Source organism: Palaemon carinicauda, chromosome 8, assembly GCF_036898095.1.
Source record: "Palaemon carinicauda isolate YSFRI2023 chromosome 8, ASM3689809v2, whole genome shotgun sequence".
Taxonomy (NCBI): Eukaryota; Metazoa; Arthropoda; class Malacostraca; order Decapoda; family Palaemonidae; genus Palaemon; species Palaemon carinicauda.
This window is the reverse complement of record NC_090732.1, coordinates 84,957,542-84,977,541: the sequence shown is the minus strand read 5'-3', so window position 1 is coordinate 84,977,541 and position 20,000 is coordinate 84,957,542. Positions and strand designations below refer to the sequence as shown.

The window sequence follows — 20,000 nt, the reverse complement described above, 5'->3', positions numbered from 1 at the left end:
TGATTATTGAATGATAGAAATGGCTGCATTGCATGTCTATTATTACAGTTTAGCTTGTTTATGGAAAGAAATGGTGTCTTTTCATAAGGCTTGGAACGGATTAGGCTTTTTACATGTAAAACGCGACTCAGGATATGAAAAAATCAGGATACGAAACCGTATCCTGAACGGATTACTTTCGTATCCTGAGGCATCACTGTATATATATATATATATATATATATAATTATAGGTATTAGGTTGGCCAGGGTACCAGCAATCCATGGAGATACTACCGCTAGAGAGTTATGGTGTCCTTTGATTGGCCAGACAGTACTACATTGGATCCTTCTCTCTGGTTACGGTTCACTTTCCCTTTCCCCAACCATACACCGAATAGTCTGGCCTATTCTTTACAGATTCCCGTCTGTCCTCATACACTTGACAACACTGAGATTACCAAACAATTCTTCTCCACCCAAAGGGTTAACTACTGCACTGTAATTATTTAGTGGTTACTTTCCTCTTGGTAAGGGTAGAAGAGACTCTTTAGCTATGGTATACAGCTCTTCTAGGAGGACACTCCAAAATCAAACAATTGTTCTCTAGTCTTGGATAGGGCCATAACCTCTTTACCATGGTATTCCACTGTCTTATGTTAGAGTTCTCTTGCTTGAGGGTACTCTTGGGCACTCTATTCTATCTAATTTCTCTTCCTCTTGATTTGCTAAAGTTTTTATAGTTTATATAATAAATATTCATTTTAATGTTGTTACTGTTCATAAAATATTTTATTTTTCCTCACTGGGGTATTTTCTTTGTTGGGGCACCTGACCTAATGGCATCTGACTTTTCCAACTAGGACTGTAGCTTAGCTTGTAATAATAATAATAATAATAATAATAATAATAATAATATACACACATAAGATAGTCAAAGTTCAACAAAACCTGTACACACACACACACACACATATATATATATATATATATACATATACATATATATATATATATTTATATATATATATATATATATGTATATATATGTATATACATGTATATATACACACACACACATATATATATATATATATATATATATATATATATATATATATATATATATATATATATATATCTTGCAGGTTTTGTCGAAATCAAGATGACTCCACTTTTACTATCTTACGTGTGTCTATAAGTATACACACACACACACACACACACATATATATATATATATATATATATGTATATATACTGTATATATATTATATGTTATACATATCCATATATATAATATATATATATATATATATATATATGAATATATATATATATATATATATGTATATATATATGAATATATATATATATATATATATGTGTGTGTGTGTGTGTGTGTATGTGTATGGATGAGTATATAATCTTACGAAGCAGATCTAGTGTAGAGTAAATGCAATGACTTATTCATAATTTTATTTATATTTTATATATTGTTTTCATTTGTGCATTGAAGAGATGATACCCAGCCTGTAAAATGAGCTCCTCTCATGTAGATATAAGTATCTTATTTAAATTATGTAAGACTTTCGTCGTGAATTTCATTGTATTTTTTTTTATTCAAGTTAATATATGTAAATCTACGTTATGTTTAAGGATCAACTTTTTCACGTATGTTTGGTACAAAGTCTTATGTAGTTTATTTGAGAGTGTTGTAGGATTCGTGCGAAATATGAATGAGAGCTTAGGTAATGTTCTTTTATATTTTATGATGTATTGTGTCATGTTTCAGACATGTGCTTTAGAAGATTCTCTACCACGTGCTTTAGAAACGTCGTGAAGGCCTGGTGAGAGAATGTTATCTTTTTTTTTTTGGGTACAAAGGATGGGTGGAGCTGGATGGGATGCATTGGTATGTATCTGAGAGTTGCCTGAAACCCCCCTGATTAGCCTCTTGACATTTTTATCTGGTTGGAAATTCTGACACCCTTAGCCAAAGGCCCACACTTCCCAAATCCTTTGGAAACTTCTGGAAATAGCAGTTAGGTTTCATATAAAATGGGGATACCTAGGTTACAGCTCAGATAGAGATCGAGATAGAACTGCAGCCTGAAGATAGCCTCCCTCCCCTCTCCCTCTCTCACGCTTGCAATCTGGTGTATTGTTTAAAGTGTTTAGTATGTATTAGGGTGTCCTTTCCTAAGTGACTCAGTGCCCCAAGGCAAATCGTGTGTTGAAAAGATATGGTGATTTTAAATTCATTATATTAGGGTGAGTGTTGGCATTATACAAGTTTTTCTATTTTTGGTAACTGACCCTATAGGGAGGATAGATTTTGTAACATGATCTGATTAGCTATTATTCATTAAGTGTCAAACTTGAACATTGTATTATTCAGATTTATTTCAAGCTTTTGTATAATTTTTCATTGCATTATTTCTTTTCTTAAACTAAGGTTTATACAGATATAAAAGTTTAAGTCAAGTTTTTATATAATTTTCAGATCGTAACATTTTTGTCTGAATCTAAGTTTTCTTCAGATTTGTTTATTTTTTAGTGAATGATTTTGTTATTGTGTAAATTCCTTCAAAGTGTTGTAATTCATATAGAACATATTTATCTTCGTGAAGAGTGTTTTATTCCAATCATTGTTATTTGGAACCAGATTCTGCCCAATTCCTGTTAAGATACACAGTAAGTTAAATTATGTTTTAATAATTCTTGAGAGTAATTACCCAGTTTAGTTTGAGTGTACTTAAGAGACCTTTGGATATCCGGTGTTTTATATCTTGCTGTCTGGGAGTTATTTAACAGTCTCAGAATTCGTGTATTAATGTTTTAAAGTGTAGGCCTAACAGTTTTAATGTAAAAGCAAACTAGGTAGCTTGGAATTTGAGAAATTGATTAACTTGCCAATCGTAGTATATATAATATTATATGACTGGTTCCCAGTCATGATTCATATAATATATTTTTATTTCAGTGCCCAGTCCACGGGAGCCATATCATATAATATATTTTGGTGCGAATACATTTGGGATCGAGCGAGTCTGTTTTGAATATTGGTGATAACACGGCCGTGTTTTGATTAAAAGTTTTTGAATAGTACAGTGTTGATAGGATTTTGAGTATTGTTAGTATATTATTTCTTAGAGAGGCATTAATTATCGTAAAATTACAAGATGGTACAGTTTGATATCCAAGAGTTTTTAAATAACCCTAGTGTTCAGGAATTGTCAGAAGCTGATGTAAATAAAGCTCAGTGGCTCTCTATCTTTATGGCATGTGGCGGCCATGCTACAGGTGGGATGAATAAGGCCCAAATCAAGTGTCTAGCCTTAGAAGCGTTGATTACCTCGGGGAAGTTGTCGGAAGAGAATACTGTGGCAGCTTGTGAACTGTTGGAGGAAGCTAAGGAAGAATTTTTAGCGCAGCAAGGACGGATTGACCCTCAAACTTAAGGCATGGAAGCAGATAGAGATGTTGATGCAGAGATTCAATGAATTGCAGAAGAGGAGAATTTGATCAATTCGAAGATGATAGCAAAACAAGAAGAAGATGAGAGAGAAGAAAAACGATGAGTGAAGGAAATGGAAGCGAAACGAGAAGAAGAAGCCCGAGAGATTGCAAGACACGCAACGTTAATGGAAGCGAGGGAAATCACCAGACAGGAAGAAAAAGAGAAAAGACAGGTAGAAAGAGAGATAGAAGAAGCGAGGTATGCACGAGAGTTAGAGCTTTTGCATGACCACGCCCAGCTGAATGCACAGACAGAAACAGAGACGATTCCTGCTAGGCACGAACTCATGTTTAATGTGTCGAAAGGCAAGAAGTTAATTTCAAGATTCACAGAAGAGTCCCCAGATGAGTTCTTCAATCATTTTAAAACAGTTGCAGTGATGATGAAATGGCCAGAAGATAAATGGTCTGTGTTATTGCAGAGTGTGCTCTTTGGGAAGGGCTGCAGTGCTTACTTATCCTTATCTCAGGACCAGAGGATGGAGTATCAAGAAGTACTGAGGAGTGTGCTGCAAGTGTATCAGATGACCCCTGAATATTATAATGAAAGGTTCCGAAGCTAGAGAAAGGACAAGAAAATTACTTTCCTGGATTAAGCCTATAAGGTATGACGATGTTTTAAGAGATGAACAGAGGCTGCTAACGTAAAGAATTTGGCTGATTTAGAAGAACTGATAATACTAGAGCAGTTTCTACAAGGAATTCCTGAGCATATTCGAGTGTACTTGAGAGAGAGAGGTGAAGAAACTTGATAAAGCCACTTCGCTAAGTGAAGATTATAATATTATCAGTCTTAAACCCTCCTCGGGCATGAAGTTTCAACCGTCGTTCCGACCCAGTGTCAAGCATTCGCTGAACCATGGAAACCAGTTCAGAAATAACTATGGGAAGAAGTTCAACAGTAACAACGGAAGTAGCACTGGTACTGTCCCTAAGCAAAATGCGATAGTACCACAGCAACAAACGTCGAATCGTCCAACTTCAGGTATCGTGAAAGACGTGCAGAAGGTTAATATTGTCTGTTTTAAGTGTGGAAAGAGAGGCCATATCAGTAAGGAATGGTGGTCAAACCAACCGAGAGCAGTCGCCCAAGTGATTAAAGATAATTCGACTTCACTGAATGCGAAGACTAAGGAGCAATCGGGAAAGGTCGGAGAGAAAAATGAAGCTGCCTCTATTTACATGACAAACTGGACGAACCCAAACAGCATGGATGCCTTTAAACCATATATTTATGAAGGTATGTTAGACAGGAGTGAGCGAACCCTATTGCACGATACGGGTTGTAACCACAGTGTGGTTGTACGAGGAGTATACCCAATGGTGGAACAGTCTCTCATAGGGTACTCAATTATTTTGAAGGGAATAGGAGGTAAGGAGGTCACCCCTATTTGCCGTTTAAAACTGTCATGCAAGTTGGCGACAGGTAATTTTGACTTTGCGGTAAAGGATTTAATGGCTGTCGAGGGAATAGATGTCCTGCTGGGTAATAAAGTTGGTGGAGTGCCGTTCATGCCTTGTCTCATTGTAGCAGAGAAAGCTTTGAAGTATAGTCCTACGACTGAACTCGAGAAGGACCACCCATCTCTGGTTCCTAGTTGTGTTACGACTAAGAGTATGAAGAAGGAAGTGGCTGCTGAAGAAGAAAAAGAAATCGAAGGAGCAATAAACTTGACAGATTTGTTTTCCAGAGAATAGGATTCCCTTGATAGTACACAAAAGGAGAATTCTCGAGTAAGCCCGAGCAAAGAGGAACGACAGACGCGTAGACTAGAGGACAAAGAAAAAATGGTCCTGGAAGAAATGAACTTGCAGGATTTGTTTTTTGGAGAAGAGGATTCCCTTGATGATATGCAAGTAGAGAACTCATGAGTAAGCCCGTGCGAAGAGGAAAGACAGACGAGTGGACAAGGGGACAAAGAAAAAGTAGACCTGGAAGAGATGAATTTTGAGGATTTTTTTCCGAAGATGAGGATTCCCTTGATGGTAGGCAAGAGGAGAATTCTCAAGTAAGCCCGAGCGAAGAGGAACAACAGACGAGTGGACAAGAGGACAAAAAAGAAAAAGTAATCGAAGGAGCAATGAACTTGCAGAATTTGTGTTCCGAAGAAGTGGATTCCCTTGATGATGCACAAGAAGAGACCTCAAGAGTAGGCCCAAGCAAAGAGGAACGACAGGCGAGCAGACAAGTAGACAAAGAAGAAATGAACTTCGAAGAAATAGGAAGTCCAACAGTAGAAGTAGTACAAGTAAGTGGGAAAAGGCTGATAGGATTGCAATGGAAGGATGTAACGTTAACCGTGTTATTGTAGCATGTGGAGGACGAGATAGAGGCACAGCAGTCTCTGACCTGTTATTACCTTAGGGATGGGATGCTTATAAGGAAGCATAGACTCGTTGATATCCCTTGGAATGGCGAATGGGGGATTTATTGTCAGGTATTAATTCCTGCACATTTGAGAAGACAAGTAATTGCTTTAGCGCACGAGGCGGGACATATGGGGTTAAGGAAGATGACAGAGAAGATAATGAAGAACTGTTTATGGCCTGGCATGCATAAGGACATGAGCCAGTTTTGTCGTGCATGTCACGTATGTCAGACAACTGAAAAGCTAAACGAGTGCATCAAGGAAGCTCCCTTATGTCCGATGGAAGTACGAGGAGAACCCCTCATGAAAGGGCCGAAGAAAATGGTAGCAGAAAAATAGAATGATTGAGAGAAAACGGAAGCAGAATATGTCAAGAATTTGAGGAAAAGGATTGGCGAGATGGAGAAATTTTCACTAGAAGGCATGAAGACAACGAGTCAAGGACGAACGAAGAAAAGGTTTGGTAGGAAGAGTACGAACAGACAGGTCACAGGACTCTTCAGCAAAGGACCAATGAAAATGATGGCAGGAAAAGAGAAGGATCGAAAGGAAATGGACGAAGGAAATGTCAAGGATTCGAAGAAAAGAATCAGCGAGTTATGAAAATTTTCTCCAGAAGACATGGAAACGAGTCAAGGACAGACGGAGTAAAGGTTTGGCATGAAGAGTACAAACAGACAGTGTGCGGTAGGACAGGTGTTGGTCTATTCGCCAATAAGGAAATTCCCTATTACCAACAAGTTACAAGAACCATTCTGGACTTTGAAGGAAAGTAGTGACCTGCACTATGTTATCGAGATATCAGGAAAAAAAAAATCTGAGGAAGGCCATAACAGCTTCAAAACCAATACTTCAAGCACTGGATTTCACCGAGGAATTCCTTATTCAAGTGGATGTGTTGGATAACGAGATTGGAGCTGTCTTATTGCAAGACGATAAGGAAGGAATTCCTCATCCTGTGTGTCTCATGTCATTGAAGCTGAAGAAGAAGCAATGAATCCACTCGACAGTTGAAACGGAACTGCTGGCATTGATAGCAACAATGAAAACATTTTTCATTCACGTAACTCGACCACAGAATGAGATTACATTGTACGTGGATTTTAATCCTTTAACTTTTATGAAGATTAAAAATATTAATAAAAGGTTAACTAGGTGGTCATTATATTTGTAACCATATTGTATTAATGTAAAGAATATATCTGGTAAAGATAACAAACATGTAAAGATAACGTGGTTGCAAATTATTTATCTCAGGCTGAATCGATGGATTCAGACCCAAAATAAATAATCTATTTTGGGGAAGTTATTTTACGAAGCTGATATAGTGTAGAGTATATACAATGACTTATTCATAATTTTATTTATGTTTTATATATTTTTTTCATTTTTGCATTGAAGAGATGATACCCAGCCCGTAAAATGAGCTCCTCTCATGTAGATATAAGTATTTTATGTAAATTATGTAAGACTTTTGTCGGGAATTTCATTGTATTTTTTTTATTCAAGTTAATATATGTAAATCTACGTTATTTTTAAGAATTAACTTTTTCTTTCACGTATGTTTGGTACAAAGTCTTGCATAGTCTATTTGAGAGTGTTGTAGGTTTCATGCAAGATATGAATAAGGGCTTTTGTAATGTTCTTTTATATTTTCTGATGTATTGCGTCATGTTTGAGAGAGAATTTTCAGTGACATGTACTGTACTTTGGAAGATTCTCTACCAAGTGCTTTAGAGACATCGTGAAGGCCTGGTGAGAGTATGTTATCTTTTTTATTTCGGGGACAAAGGGTGGGTGAAGCTAGTTGGGAGAATCATCCACCAGGTGCGTTGGTGTGCATCTGTGAGTTGCCTGAAACCCCCCTGATTCGCCTCTTGACATTTTTATCTTGTTGGAAAATCTGACGCCCTTAGGCAAAGGCCCACGCTTCCCAAATCCTTTTGAAACTTCTGGAAATAGCAGTTAGGTTTCACATAAAAAGGGGACACCTAGGTTACAGTTCAGATAGAGATCGAGATAGAACTGCAGCCTAGAGATAGCCTCCTTCCCCTCTCCCTCTCTCACGCTCGCAACCCGGTGTATTGTTGAAAGTGTTTAATAGGTTTTTTTTTTTTTTGGTAACTGGCCCAGTAGGGAGGATAGATTCTGTAACGTGATCTGGTTATCTATTATTCATTAGGTGTTAAACTTGAATATTGTATTATTCAGATTTATTTCAAGCTTTTGTATAATTTTTCATTTCATTATTTCTTTTCTTAGACTGAGGTTTATACAGATATAATAGTTTAAGTCAAGTTCTTATATAATTTTCTGATCGTAACATTTTTGTCTCAATATAAGTTTTGTTCAGATTTAATTTTTTTCCGTGAATTATTTTGTTATTGTTTAAATTCTTTCAAAGTGTTGTAATTTATCTAGAATATATTTATTTTTGTAAAGAGTGTATTAATCCAATCATCATTATTTGGAATCAGATTCCACTCGATTCCTGTTAAGAACCACAGTAAGTTAAATACATTTTAATAAAACTTAAGAGTAATCACCCAGTTTTGTTTGAGTTTACTTAAGAGACCTATGGATATTCGGTATTTTATATATTGCTGTCTGGGAGTTATTTAACGGTCTCAGAATTCATGTATTAATGTTCTAAAGTGTAACGGTTTTAATATAAAAGCAAACAAGGTAGTTTGGATTTTGAGTGGTTGATTAACTTGCCAATCATAGTATATATAATATTACATGATTGGTTCCCAGTCACGAGTCATAGTATAATAAAAGAAATTTAGTGCCCAGTCCACGAAGCCATATCATATAATATATGTATACAGTTTGCCAGAAGAAAAAATGACTGAGAATAACTACCCCAATTCCAAGAAGTTGGTAGCCATGAGAGACACTCACCAACCCCCAAAGCAGAAGAGGGGAGAACTTAGTCAGCAGGTGAAAAGAGTCTTCAGATGTTGGCAGTGTGAGGGAGAGGGGCACCGACGAGTGGAGTGCCCCACCCAAGGATCCCCCCGCTGTTACACTTGCCAGGCCTACGGTCATCTATCTCGAGAGTGCCTAGCAAAAAACGCCGAGGGCGGGCAGGGTAGGGCACACACACACACACCACCCCCTGCCCATCATCCGAGAAAAAGGAAACAGAGGAAGGGGGAGACGAGGGACATCAATCCCCCCCCCCCCCCCGCATGACATCAGAAGCAGCAGCCAAGGCAGTGGTGAAAGTGACTACGACGGACTTGGTAGAGCAGGCACTGGGACCTCCATCGGTACCCCTGACCTCACCCCAGCAGCACTAGGGACAGGAGCAGAGGGCAGCGGCATTGCAAGCGAGGTTGTTGGCACGTGACCCATACTTCTTAATGAGCAGCTAGGACTGTTAGCAGTCAGGATTGACCTACCAGATAAGTCCATTCGAGCGCTGATCAACACAGGAGCCAGCGTTTCGCTGACTGAAAAAAGATTCTCCTCAAACCCACTACAGTCAGCGGCATCCATCATCCTCGACATGCGAGAAGGAAATAAACTACACGCAAGACATACAACGATCGTCAACTTTAAGGTGGGATCTTGCCCACCTTGGGAATTCCAGGAATCGAGGCTATATTAGAGATTGATTTTATCAGTAGTAATCAAATATGCATTTTTGGGGAAAAAGATACAATAACAGTAAAAGCAGGAGGGTGCATTTTGCCAATAGAAAGTCATGAGAGAGAAAGTGCTCCATGTACTAATTTTAGCTAGATCTCCATTAAGGGATTCAGCAACCCCAGATATACATTCAGAAGATGGAATTGATGCAGAGTTGGTGTTCTTCGTCTGCCTATCTGGGTGATGGCCATTGTTTTATTTATTCAATTGCTTTCAAAGCCGTATGACGCTGAGAAGGCTGACCATCAATCTAATCACCAATCGTTTCCATTTCGCGCAGTACACCTCTTGTGTTCTTCACATCTCCAGTAAACCTTGTTTCCACTTTCTTTTTATCAGCCAAGTATGCTAATCCTTCATAGAGTAGTTTTCTTGTACCCCCTTTTGTCGTGATGAACTCCATTTTACTGAGGGTATATGGTTTTGAATTTGAATATTTTTAAACTAAAGCATTCTAAACTACGGAAATGCTTATTATTGCATTCTAAACAACAAACATGCGTATTATGGCTTTCTAAACTACAAAAAGGCTTATTATAGCCATATCATGATATTATACAAAGTAGACGAACCAGTTGAGTTAAAATAAACTTCGATTCCATCTTAAAATCATCTTTGTAGCAATTGTAACTTTAGAGTTTAAACATTTCACTTACGGTTTTTCAATTACCCTATTCGACTATTTTTCCTGTTGACGAGCAGTCAGTTCGACTAATTGTTGAGATACTACCGCTAGAGAGTTATTGGTTACTTTGATTGGCCAGACAGTTCTGTACTGGTTCCTTCTTTCTAGTTACGGCTCATTTTCCTTTTGCATACACATACACAGAATAGTTTGCCCTATTCTTTACATATTCCCCTCTGTCCTCATACACCTGACAACACTGAGATTACCAAGCAATTCTTCTTCACCCAAGGGGTTAACTACTGCAATGTAATTGGTCAGTGCTATTTCCTCTTGATAAGGGTAGAAGAGACTCTCTAACATATGGTAAGCAGCTCTTCTAGGAGAAGGACACTCCAAAAACTAACCCTTGTTCTCTGGTCTTTGATAGTGCCATAGCCTCTTTACCATGCTCTTTCACTGCCTTGGGGTAGAGTTCTCTTGCTTGTGGGTATACTCGGGCACACTATTCTATCTTACTCCTCTTCCCTTTGTTTTCTTTTTTTCTTTTTAAGTTTTTATATCTTTTTATATATGAAAGATTCATTTTATTTCATTTTAAATGTTAATTACTTCTCTTATTTCCTTTTCTCACTGGGCTATTTTCCCTGTAGGAACCTCGGGCTTATAGCATCTTGCATTTCCAATTAGGGTTGTATCTTAGCAAGTAATAATAATAATAATAAGAGTCGACCAACTGTCTTTCGACCAATCGTCAGGCTATCATATAAAAGTTAATGTAAGTTTGTTTCCATGTGCTTACTGTTTAATATATCACGAGTTGTCTTGATTATACTGCACGTTTGTTGGTACACCAAAGGCAGCACAAAACTGCAGCAAACTAACAATAAACAATGGTGAGAGCTCAATTTCTACCGAGCGACCTGGATAAGTTCCCGGGGCAAGATGGCCGTCGTATTCGTATACACGTATGCGGGTTTGGTTCGTGGGGCATGTATGGTAGGATGGCTATGACTTTTATTTTCTCTCTTTTATTCATATGAATATCGTTTTGATTAATTGCAAACATATTTTAATGATAAAAATGTGAATAGAAATCAAAATTTCATTGCCTAGATATTTATTCAATAAGTTTCAAACTTATATAAAAGATTTGCTAGAATGTACAGCCTTACTGTGTTGCATTATCATGTGCTTTTAATTTTGCTTTTATGATGATTTATCTACCAGATTCATAAATACCAGTCAATCAACTCTTTTCAAAGTATTGCCAAGGGTAAAAAAAAAAATTGATATAAATAAAAAAAAATCTTATACTGTATGCATAATTCTCTTTTTAGCCTTGTGTTAGAAGAGGAAACTGAATTGGCTGGCACAATTATGGGAGCCTTCATAGGAGTGGAGATGGTCATTGGATCTCTTCTGTCACCTGCATTCGTGGCGCTTTGGGGACCTTCCGTAGCATAACGTAAAGGCACTTCGAAGCCCGAATTGCAATGAAGACCCAAGAGATTGTTCAACTGATTATTTTGCGTTATAATATAAGAGTAAGTTTTAATTTTACCATATTCAATCACATGCTTTTGAGACATCTCACAGTTGTGTCAAGGGATGAGGTTTTAGATTATGCTTGGTTACTGTATTTTGTAGAATTTATGGTATAAAAAAGCCATTCAGTAACTATAAGTGTCCTCACGGTGTTTTGAAATTAACAAAATTGCAAATATTCTTATAGAGCTTTTTTTATGGTAAGAGTATTACCTTATTGAAATATATTAAATTAGTAATACGTCACATTTTTATTATACAGTATTTCCAATATAATGTCTTCCTAAAAGTACTACGCTCTCGGCAAGAAATTGCACCTATAGAAGATCTTTTATTATTTTGTTCCTCTGAAAATTCTGTATGTGCAATGCCCAAAATATAAAAATTGATTTAGTGATGTTTAATTTTATGCCCGCTTTAGTAGTAATTTTTGGTATATTAGTGGTTCTGCGTAGTTAGTTGTTCAAAGAAAAAGTATGTATTTGACTGAGACTCGAAAAGGTTTTATTTTAGGCATCAATATATCTATCTCTGGTAGAAATATATTGTAGGGTTAATTTCTCTTGACAAATATCCTTAAATTTCTCAAGCAGATATTTTAATGATGATCATTAGAATATCTGTTAGAAAAATCAGATCGGGCCTTCGTCAATTGTGCTTAATGCGGCGTATAGTTCTGTTGGAACTATTGTGCTTTCAATAACCAAATCTCCTTTTCTTCATTAATGAACATTGGAATGATCTCAACAGCTGTTGCTATGGTAATGAATAGAGCTTGTTAAGTTTCATATATGTATATAAAATATTATGAATAGCATGGCATAGTCATGACTAAGATACCTTTCTACTGTACATGAAATTCTTCAAAGTTTGTTAATAAATTTAAACGTGATCATTAAGGAACTGTCATATTTCAGCATGTGAGCAATGATTCAGGCAAGCACTCATTTGATAAACTGCGAACATAGAAGGTTAAAAAAAATCTGATAGACATATAGGTACATTGCATATCAAAAGAAATATTTATTTTATCCCAGGTAAGTTTACTTGCAATGATTATATATCTTTTTAAAGAATGGAATTTTTTATGTAGCTTTAATGAAGAAACTGTGAGAAGATACGTGTAATGAGAAAAATAGTAAAAATTATTGACATGGGAACTTGTCAAAATTTACACGTGATGAGGGTAGGTTACAATGATTCAGTTTTGGAGATTGAAGATAATGACAACAATTGTAGATGTGAAAAGGAGGACACGCTTTAGTTTGCACTTGAACAATTAGGTTTTATATTCCATTGCTAATCTATTCTAATCTATTAGAAGTCCATCATTATTGATGAAGACATTTAAAGTTCCTCAGTAGATGATTGCAAATTGCCACTACTCCTGGTGTCTGTGTACATTTCTTTAGCTCACCAGATCAATCATGGACTTGCATCCTTTATCTTGTCACATATTGGACTTGTCAAATGAAGCTAACTGGCCTCGTGGACCTCTCGTCTGGAATGTCGCAACTACCTCTTTAAGAGATGTTCTAAGCGATCCTGCATTATACAGTCACTAGCAAGGGTTTCTAGGTTAGTTGGTGGAGTATTATATTTCTTTAAGGCTGACTTGGATTTATCTTTGTATCTCTTTGTACCTCCAGGTCTCCAGTGTACATATTTTAAGTTTCCCACATAAAATTTGTTTTGGGAGCCGTTCTTCTGACATATATATCACATGGCCAAACCAACAAAACTGGCATTTGGTGAGCACTGCTTCTATGTTTGTGCATCCTGTTCATTCCAGAACCGCTTTGTGTGGAATTTGATCTTTCCAGGGAAGGCTGGTAATTTTCTGCACACAGAAAACATGAGTGTCATATTTACTTGAGATAGCATCAATACAGAATCCAGGCAACTGCACCATAGAGAGCAGATACATACTGCTTTATATGCTTGGATTTCTGTGATTTTTCTTAAAAGCCCTATTTTTATGCCTGCCATAAGTATGTGAAGCCCTTTTTATTTATTTCCAGCACATCGCCGTTGATCTTAGTAGTGGATGAAATAATACTACCAAAATATTTGAAAAATGGCACCACCTATAGTTTCACATCAATAAGAGTAAAGATGGGCACATTCTGATCTGATTTAGTTAGTTGTACAAAGACTCCTGTTTTTCTTGTATTTACCTATAAGTCCGGTGACTTTATATTGAAGAGAGGGTATCTAAGATGTGTTACATTGACTGGTGTGTCAGCCAAAATTACAGCATCATCAGCATTTGGCAGATCAACCAATTGGCTTGTTAATCTTTTTGTATGGGCATGTAACAGATGATTAGTAGGCTACCATCCATTTTGCATTTTATTTGGGCCAATACTCTTCTCCAAGTTTTTGGTGCAATTAAGTGAGGAGATGAACAGATTGAAAAGGAAAATAATGCACTTACAGCAAGCAATGGAATGAACATATGAATAAAGAAGAATGCTCTCTCTGTATTTTCTTTTACGCAGCACACTCTGATCAACTGAAAGGACAAAATCAGTTAAATGTAACATGTTAAAATTTCACCTCTATTTTCATTACCATTAGTATATTGTTAGTGTTGATACCAATTTCAACCTTATTGAGAAAAGCTGTTGAATGTACACATGCAATTGTTACTCTTTTATGACTCCTTGGCGGTCCAAAAATACCTGTATTGTCTTTAAATGAAGTTATTTGTTTGATAGATTGTCTTTAGCTGAAACCTCCTTCAGGTCTGTCACATTGGTGACCTGTAGAGTGCCTCGAATGCTTAGCCCACCTCCCAACTCACCACATCATCTGCCATGTCCTCCAACGATGTCCACCACCGACCCTGACTCCTCTTCTATCCACACTGGTATAGTGAAACTTCTCCCCTTCGCCAGTAGAGATGAAATTTCATCATTTCCGACATGATAATACCTATAATTGGTGCAGATTTCCTGGCAAATTTCTACCTCCTGGTTGACGTCGTACATCAATGTTTAGTCAACCCCAGGAGTTAATTGTCCACACCTTTATTGCCTGTTCTGTCTAAGCTCTCTTTCCACATCAGAATCTGAACTACACCAGACACTGACGGTTCCCGCCAAGCATGCTATTTATAACCATATCAATACGACAGAGCCACCAGTGTTTGCAAGAATCAAACGTTTGGTCCTAGACCTTTTGGCAGCTACTAAACACACATTCCTTGAAAATTTAACAGAAGAACTGGGCCTTTGTCAGTAGCCCTCTAGCTAATAGTCATCATCCCTGTACATCTTCCTGAAGAAGGATAGATCCTTACTCCCTTTTGTAGATAACAAGTGTCTTAACATACAGACAGAACCAAATAACTACCCCCTCCCCAACATCGCCAACATCACTGAATACCTTCACAGGGCCAAATTATTTTCGACCTTCGACTTCCTGAAGGGGTATTATCAGGTGCCCATGAACCCATGAGACATCCCCAAGACCCCCATCACCATCCCCTTCAACACATGTACCAATAGAAATGGCAAAAGAATATTATGCAGGCAAAATGAGATAGGCAAATGTCAATGGTGAGAAACGAAATTTGGACATAGGCTATGAACAATCCTAAGAAAAGCAGAAGTAGAACAAGTGAGAGAGTTAATGGTGTATCATAAATAGAGTAGGGAAACAGCAAAGTGGAAATTTTATTTGGAGAAAAGGTATTTCCCCTATAATAAAGAAGGCTGCAGATTTAATTGTTATGGGGGGACAAATAGATACTGGGAGAACAACCTAGGTAGTAGCATCAGAAGATTCTCTAACAATCCCAGTCTTATAAGTAATATCGAAAACACAAAAGAGAAGGAAAGGGTCAATAAAAAAAGTCTATTTTCAAAGCAAAGAGTGGACGAGATGTAGTCCAAACTCAAGAACGAAAGTCGGTTTAAATAGTTACAACAATGATAAGTGGGAGGAATGGCAAATCAAGAGATGGGTATAGCACAGAGGTAAGTTCCAGCTCATATAATGCAAGAGCAGCCAAGGGTAAATATTATGCCAAACAGAGGATCAACGCCAACGAGGGCATTGTAAAAAAAGGAAATAAAAAAGAAGGTAAGGTATAGCATAAAAACACGATGTATAAAGAGTGCACAATTTATCATGCAAATGTCATCATCATCAGCTGTAACTAGTCTACTGCAGGACAAAGGCCTCAAACATATCCTTACACTCCCATCTGTTTATCGTCTTTCTATACCAGTCCATACCTGCCCATTTTTTAGTTTGCCAATCTATCGTCTTCTCTTCCTTCCCCCTGCTTCGTTTGCAATCTCTTGGGCCTCAATCTGTTATTCATAATGTCCATCTATTATCTATCACTCTTATTATATGCGCTTCCTATGTCTATTTATTTTTCTTACATGTTGTTAGAATATTTTCTGCTTTAGTTTTATCTCGTATACATGTTACTCTTTTTCTTTCTTAATGTTATTCTTATCATTATTTTTTCCATAATAGCTTATGTTCTAAGGCTTTAGTTAAGGACACATTTCTGATGCATAAGTTAATACTGGTAGGAGTGGGACTATCTAACTGAATACTTTTCCTTTTAGAGAAAGTGGCATTTTACTTTACATAATCACATTTTGTTTACCAAAAGCTCTTTATTTAATGCTAATCGTTTTTTTTTTTTTTTTTTTTTTTTTTTTTTTTTTTTTTTTTTTTTTTTTTTTTTTACTATTTCTGTACCGTGTCCTAAGGAAACACTTGCTGTCTGTCCTAGTACATGTATTTATTAACATATTCCAGAGGTGTGTCATAACCCTTATTTTTTGTCTCTACGTTTTAATTGAATACCATCTTAGTTTTACTCATATTCATTTTGAGTCCTACATTTCTGATTTCTCTATGCAAATCTTCGACCATCTTTTGCAATTTTTTGCATTGTTTACTAAACAGAACTATGCCATCTGCAAATCTCAAGTTGCTAAGGTATCTCCCATTAATGTTAATTCCTATATTTCCCCAATATAAATTCTTCAAAAAAAAAACTTTTTCTAGGCATGTTGTGAATAATTTATGAGAGATGGGGTCTCCATGTCTAACTCCTTTCTCAATCGGAATTTTCATACTATCATTATGTAGTTTTAGGATTGCTGTATCTCCGGTATGGATATCTTCAAGTGTTCTAGCATAAAGTTAATGAATTCCTTGTCTTTAAGGGGCTTTGATTACTGATAAAATTTTGACAGAATCAAAAGCTTTCTCACAGTCAATAAATGCCATACACAGTGGTCTATCACACTGTTGATTTTTCCATTAGCTAGTTAATTACATGGATCTGGTCAGTTGTTGAGTATTTGCTCCCAAAACCTGACTGCTCTAATGATTGATTAAAGTGAGGTCGACTTTCTATTTGACCTAATAATTATGATCTTTGTAAACATTTTATATATTACAGAGAGTAAACTTACTGGTCAGTAATTTTTCAGGTCTTTTGTGCCCCCCCCCCCCCCCCCTTTGTGAATATAAAGGGGTTTGAATAAAAAATAAGATTTATGGAGGAGATAGCGAGCACAAATAAGCACACAATAATTTGTCTGACTGAACGCATTTAGGGAAAGAAGAAAAAAATATAGAAATTGAAGAATATGAAATTTAGGAGAATAACAGAAACACAGAAGGAGAGGAAATGCTGATAGGAGTTAAATAAGAACTGAGAGATGTAACAGTTGAAGTGGATAGAGAGACTGAAACCCATGAAGTACTTTGAATAAAAATGGACAATGGTCGTATATCCCATGAAGTACTTTGAATAAAAATGGAGAATGTCGTATCAAGATTATATTAGTAGTATATGCTCCACAAAAACGTAATAAAACCAAGAAGGAAAGTAGTGAAATGTATACAGAAATAAGAGAAGAAGTCAAGAAGGCAAAAAAGAGTGAAGAAAAAATACTGATAGTGGGAGATGTTTATTGTAAAATAGGGAAGGAAATAGTTGGAAATAAAACACAAGTTTAAGTAGGTGGGAGAATGCTTTTAAAACTGGTATAAAATGTGAATTTAAGTATTCTCAATACTATCGTAAAATGTAGAGGTATTAGACCAAAAGTGAAAATGAAATACTAACAGTACTAAACTATGGAATAATAAGAAAAGAGGATGAAGGAGTCAAGACTATCCATATACAGTAGATGAAGAGAAAAGAGCTGCACCCTACAGAGTAACGGATAAAGATCACACACACACACACACACACACACACACCACAATGCCATGATAATATGTATGGACTGGCCAACGATAAATAACAAGAGTAACCAGAAGAGAAAAATTCTGGATTTTAAAAGATTTAAAGAGACTGAAGCTGCGGGACTCTTGAAAATCATCAAAAGTGTGGGGACTATGAAAGAAATGTATAAAATATGACAAAATAAGTTAAATAAGGTAAAGAAAAAATGCATTAAGAATGTTAAAAAATGTTCAACTGTTGCAGATATAAAAAAATAATGAACTTTATTATACAGGCCTGTTTAAATTAGAAAAGTGTAATGTTAAAGATAAGCTGACAAAATTGATGAATTGACATTTAGGTGGCTATTGTAAAGAGCAAATTGGAAAAAGCTAAAGTAATAAAGACAATAAGTAGATACAATTATACTATCCATGAAAAATAAGAATACAAGAGCGACAAGAAATTCGCAATAAAATTATGAAAAACGTGGGTCTAGATATTAAGAATAACGTGAGAGAAATCATAAGTGAAATAGAAGATAGAATAGATATACCTAATGAATGGGATGATTTAGAAATATTATCAGAGGGCAAGTCTAAAGGGGTCAGATTATATATCAACAGTAGAAGAGGACTGTTTATTACGAACAAGGTTGGTGATATGTTTGAGAAATTAAGATTAATGAAAGTTGCTGATAATATTAGCATATTTCATTGTGGTTGTTTTAAAGGAAGGTCAATAGCAGGTCACCTTATCACTGAATGCTATTATAGATTATAATCATTACTTAGAAACCTCAACATATATATGGTTTGGCGATGCAGTAAAATGTATTGATAACGTATGACTGAAAGACTGTAACAATGTGTAAGATGTTAGGCAAAGATAATATGTAGAATAAATGAGAAATGTAAAGTGATAAGTAAGAAACCTGTCCGATATACGGAGGAAAATAGCATAGAAGGAAATGTTAGACGCTGAATAATTTTTGGCTAAAAATTATGTTCAATCGTTACAGACAGTTAATACTATAAGTGAGAAGAAGATAATCATGATTAGAAACATCAGAATAGAAGCTCTGATATATGTAGTCCTAGATAATAATTCTAGTGTTCCCTAGTAATAACAAAAAAAAAAAAAAAAAAAAAAAAAAAAAAAAAAAAGTAAGCAACGTCACAGTTTGGAAGAACTAAAGAAATTGACTTTTAGCATCAATCCACTTATATCATTGGTGTTAGTAATAGGAAATGAAAAGGATTTAAAAAGGTTAACGGAGTGATTAGAAATGGAAGGATAGAAACAGTTAAGAAATATAAATACTTGGGAGAATGGTACTCAGTAAAGGAGACCATGGTCTTAGAATAAGCAAAAATAGAATACATAGTACAAAAAGTTAAGAAGTATGGAGGCAGTAGGAGATTTGCCGTTGCTGTTGAGAATAATGATATATGAAACAGTAGTGGTACTTGTGATGTTTGCAAATATTAAGACATGGGGTGTAATAAAGGAAAAAAGAAACGAAAGGACTAGAAGGTACACAGTACTAGATTATGAAAGGAATGTTTGAACTAATTGCAACTACACCTTCTTGGGGGTCAATAGCGAAACAGGAAGATAGCCAGTTGAAAATAGAATAAATTATAAAAAGGTGATGTTAATCTATAACATCATTAAGTCAGATAATAAACGATTGGTTAAGGAAATAATGGAAGACCAAATAAGGCAACCATATGTAAAATGTTAGGGAAAAAGCATTATAGAAATATGCAAAAAAATATGACTGTGATATTGAAGAAGTAAGCAAATATAGAAAACAGGAACTAGGCAAATAAATAAAATGTAAAGTTGCAAATTAGATTAAAAGAAAAAGAAAAGAAACGAACGCAGAAATGAAAATCGAGGTTGGTAAATGGTAATGGTAGAAGAGATTACATAGCTGCCTTAACTAAGGAATCTGTAATAGTAATGAAAACAAAGATGAATATGATAGACTTGAAAGAAAACGGTAGAAACAGAAACTGAAATGATAAATTTTGTGAGTTATAGAGAGAAGCAGATGATACAACAGAGAATATGTTTAGCTGTAA

At 35.9% G+C, this 20,000-nt stretch overlaps 1 protein-coding gene across 3 annotated transcripts in view; it reads left to right on the top strand.

Annotated features, from left to right (window-relative positions):
• Nucleotides 1-14,369, top strand: part of LOC137645789 (equilibrative nucleoside transporter 1-like) — a 205,639-nt gene extending 191,270 nt beyond the window's left edge. For all 3 annotated transcript variants that reach the window (XM_068378726.1, XM_068378727.1, XM_068378725.1), the window contains one exon: nucleotides 11,492-14,369. In XM_068378726.1, the coding sequence (XP_068234827.1) occupies nucleotides 11,492-11,618 (127 nt within the window). In that variant the 3' untranslated portion in view covers nucleotides 11,619-14,369. The remainder of the gene's footprint in view (nucleotides 1-11,491) is intronic.
• Nucleotides 14,370-20,000: the final 5,631 nt, after the last annotated feature.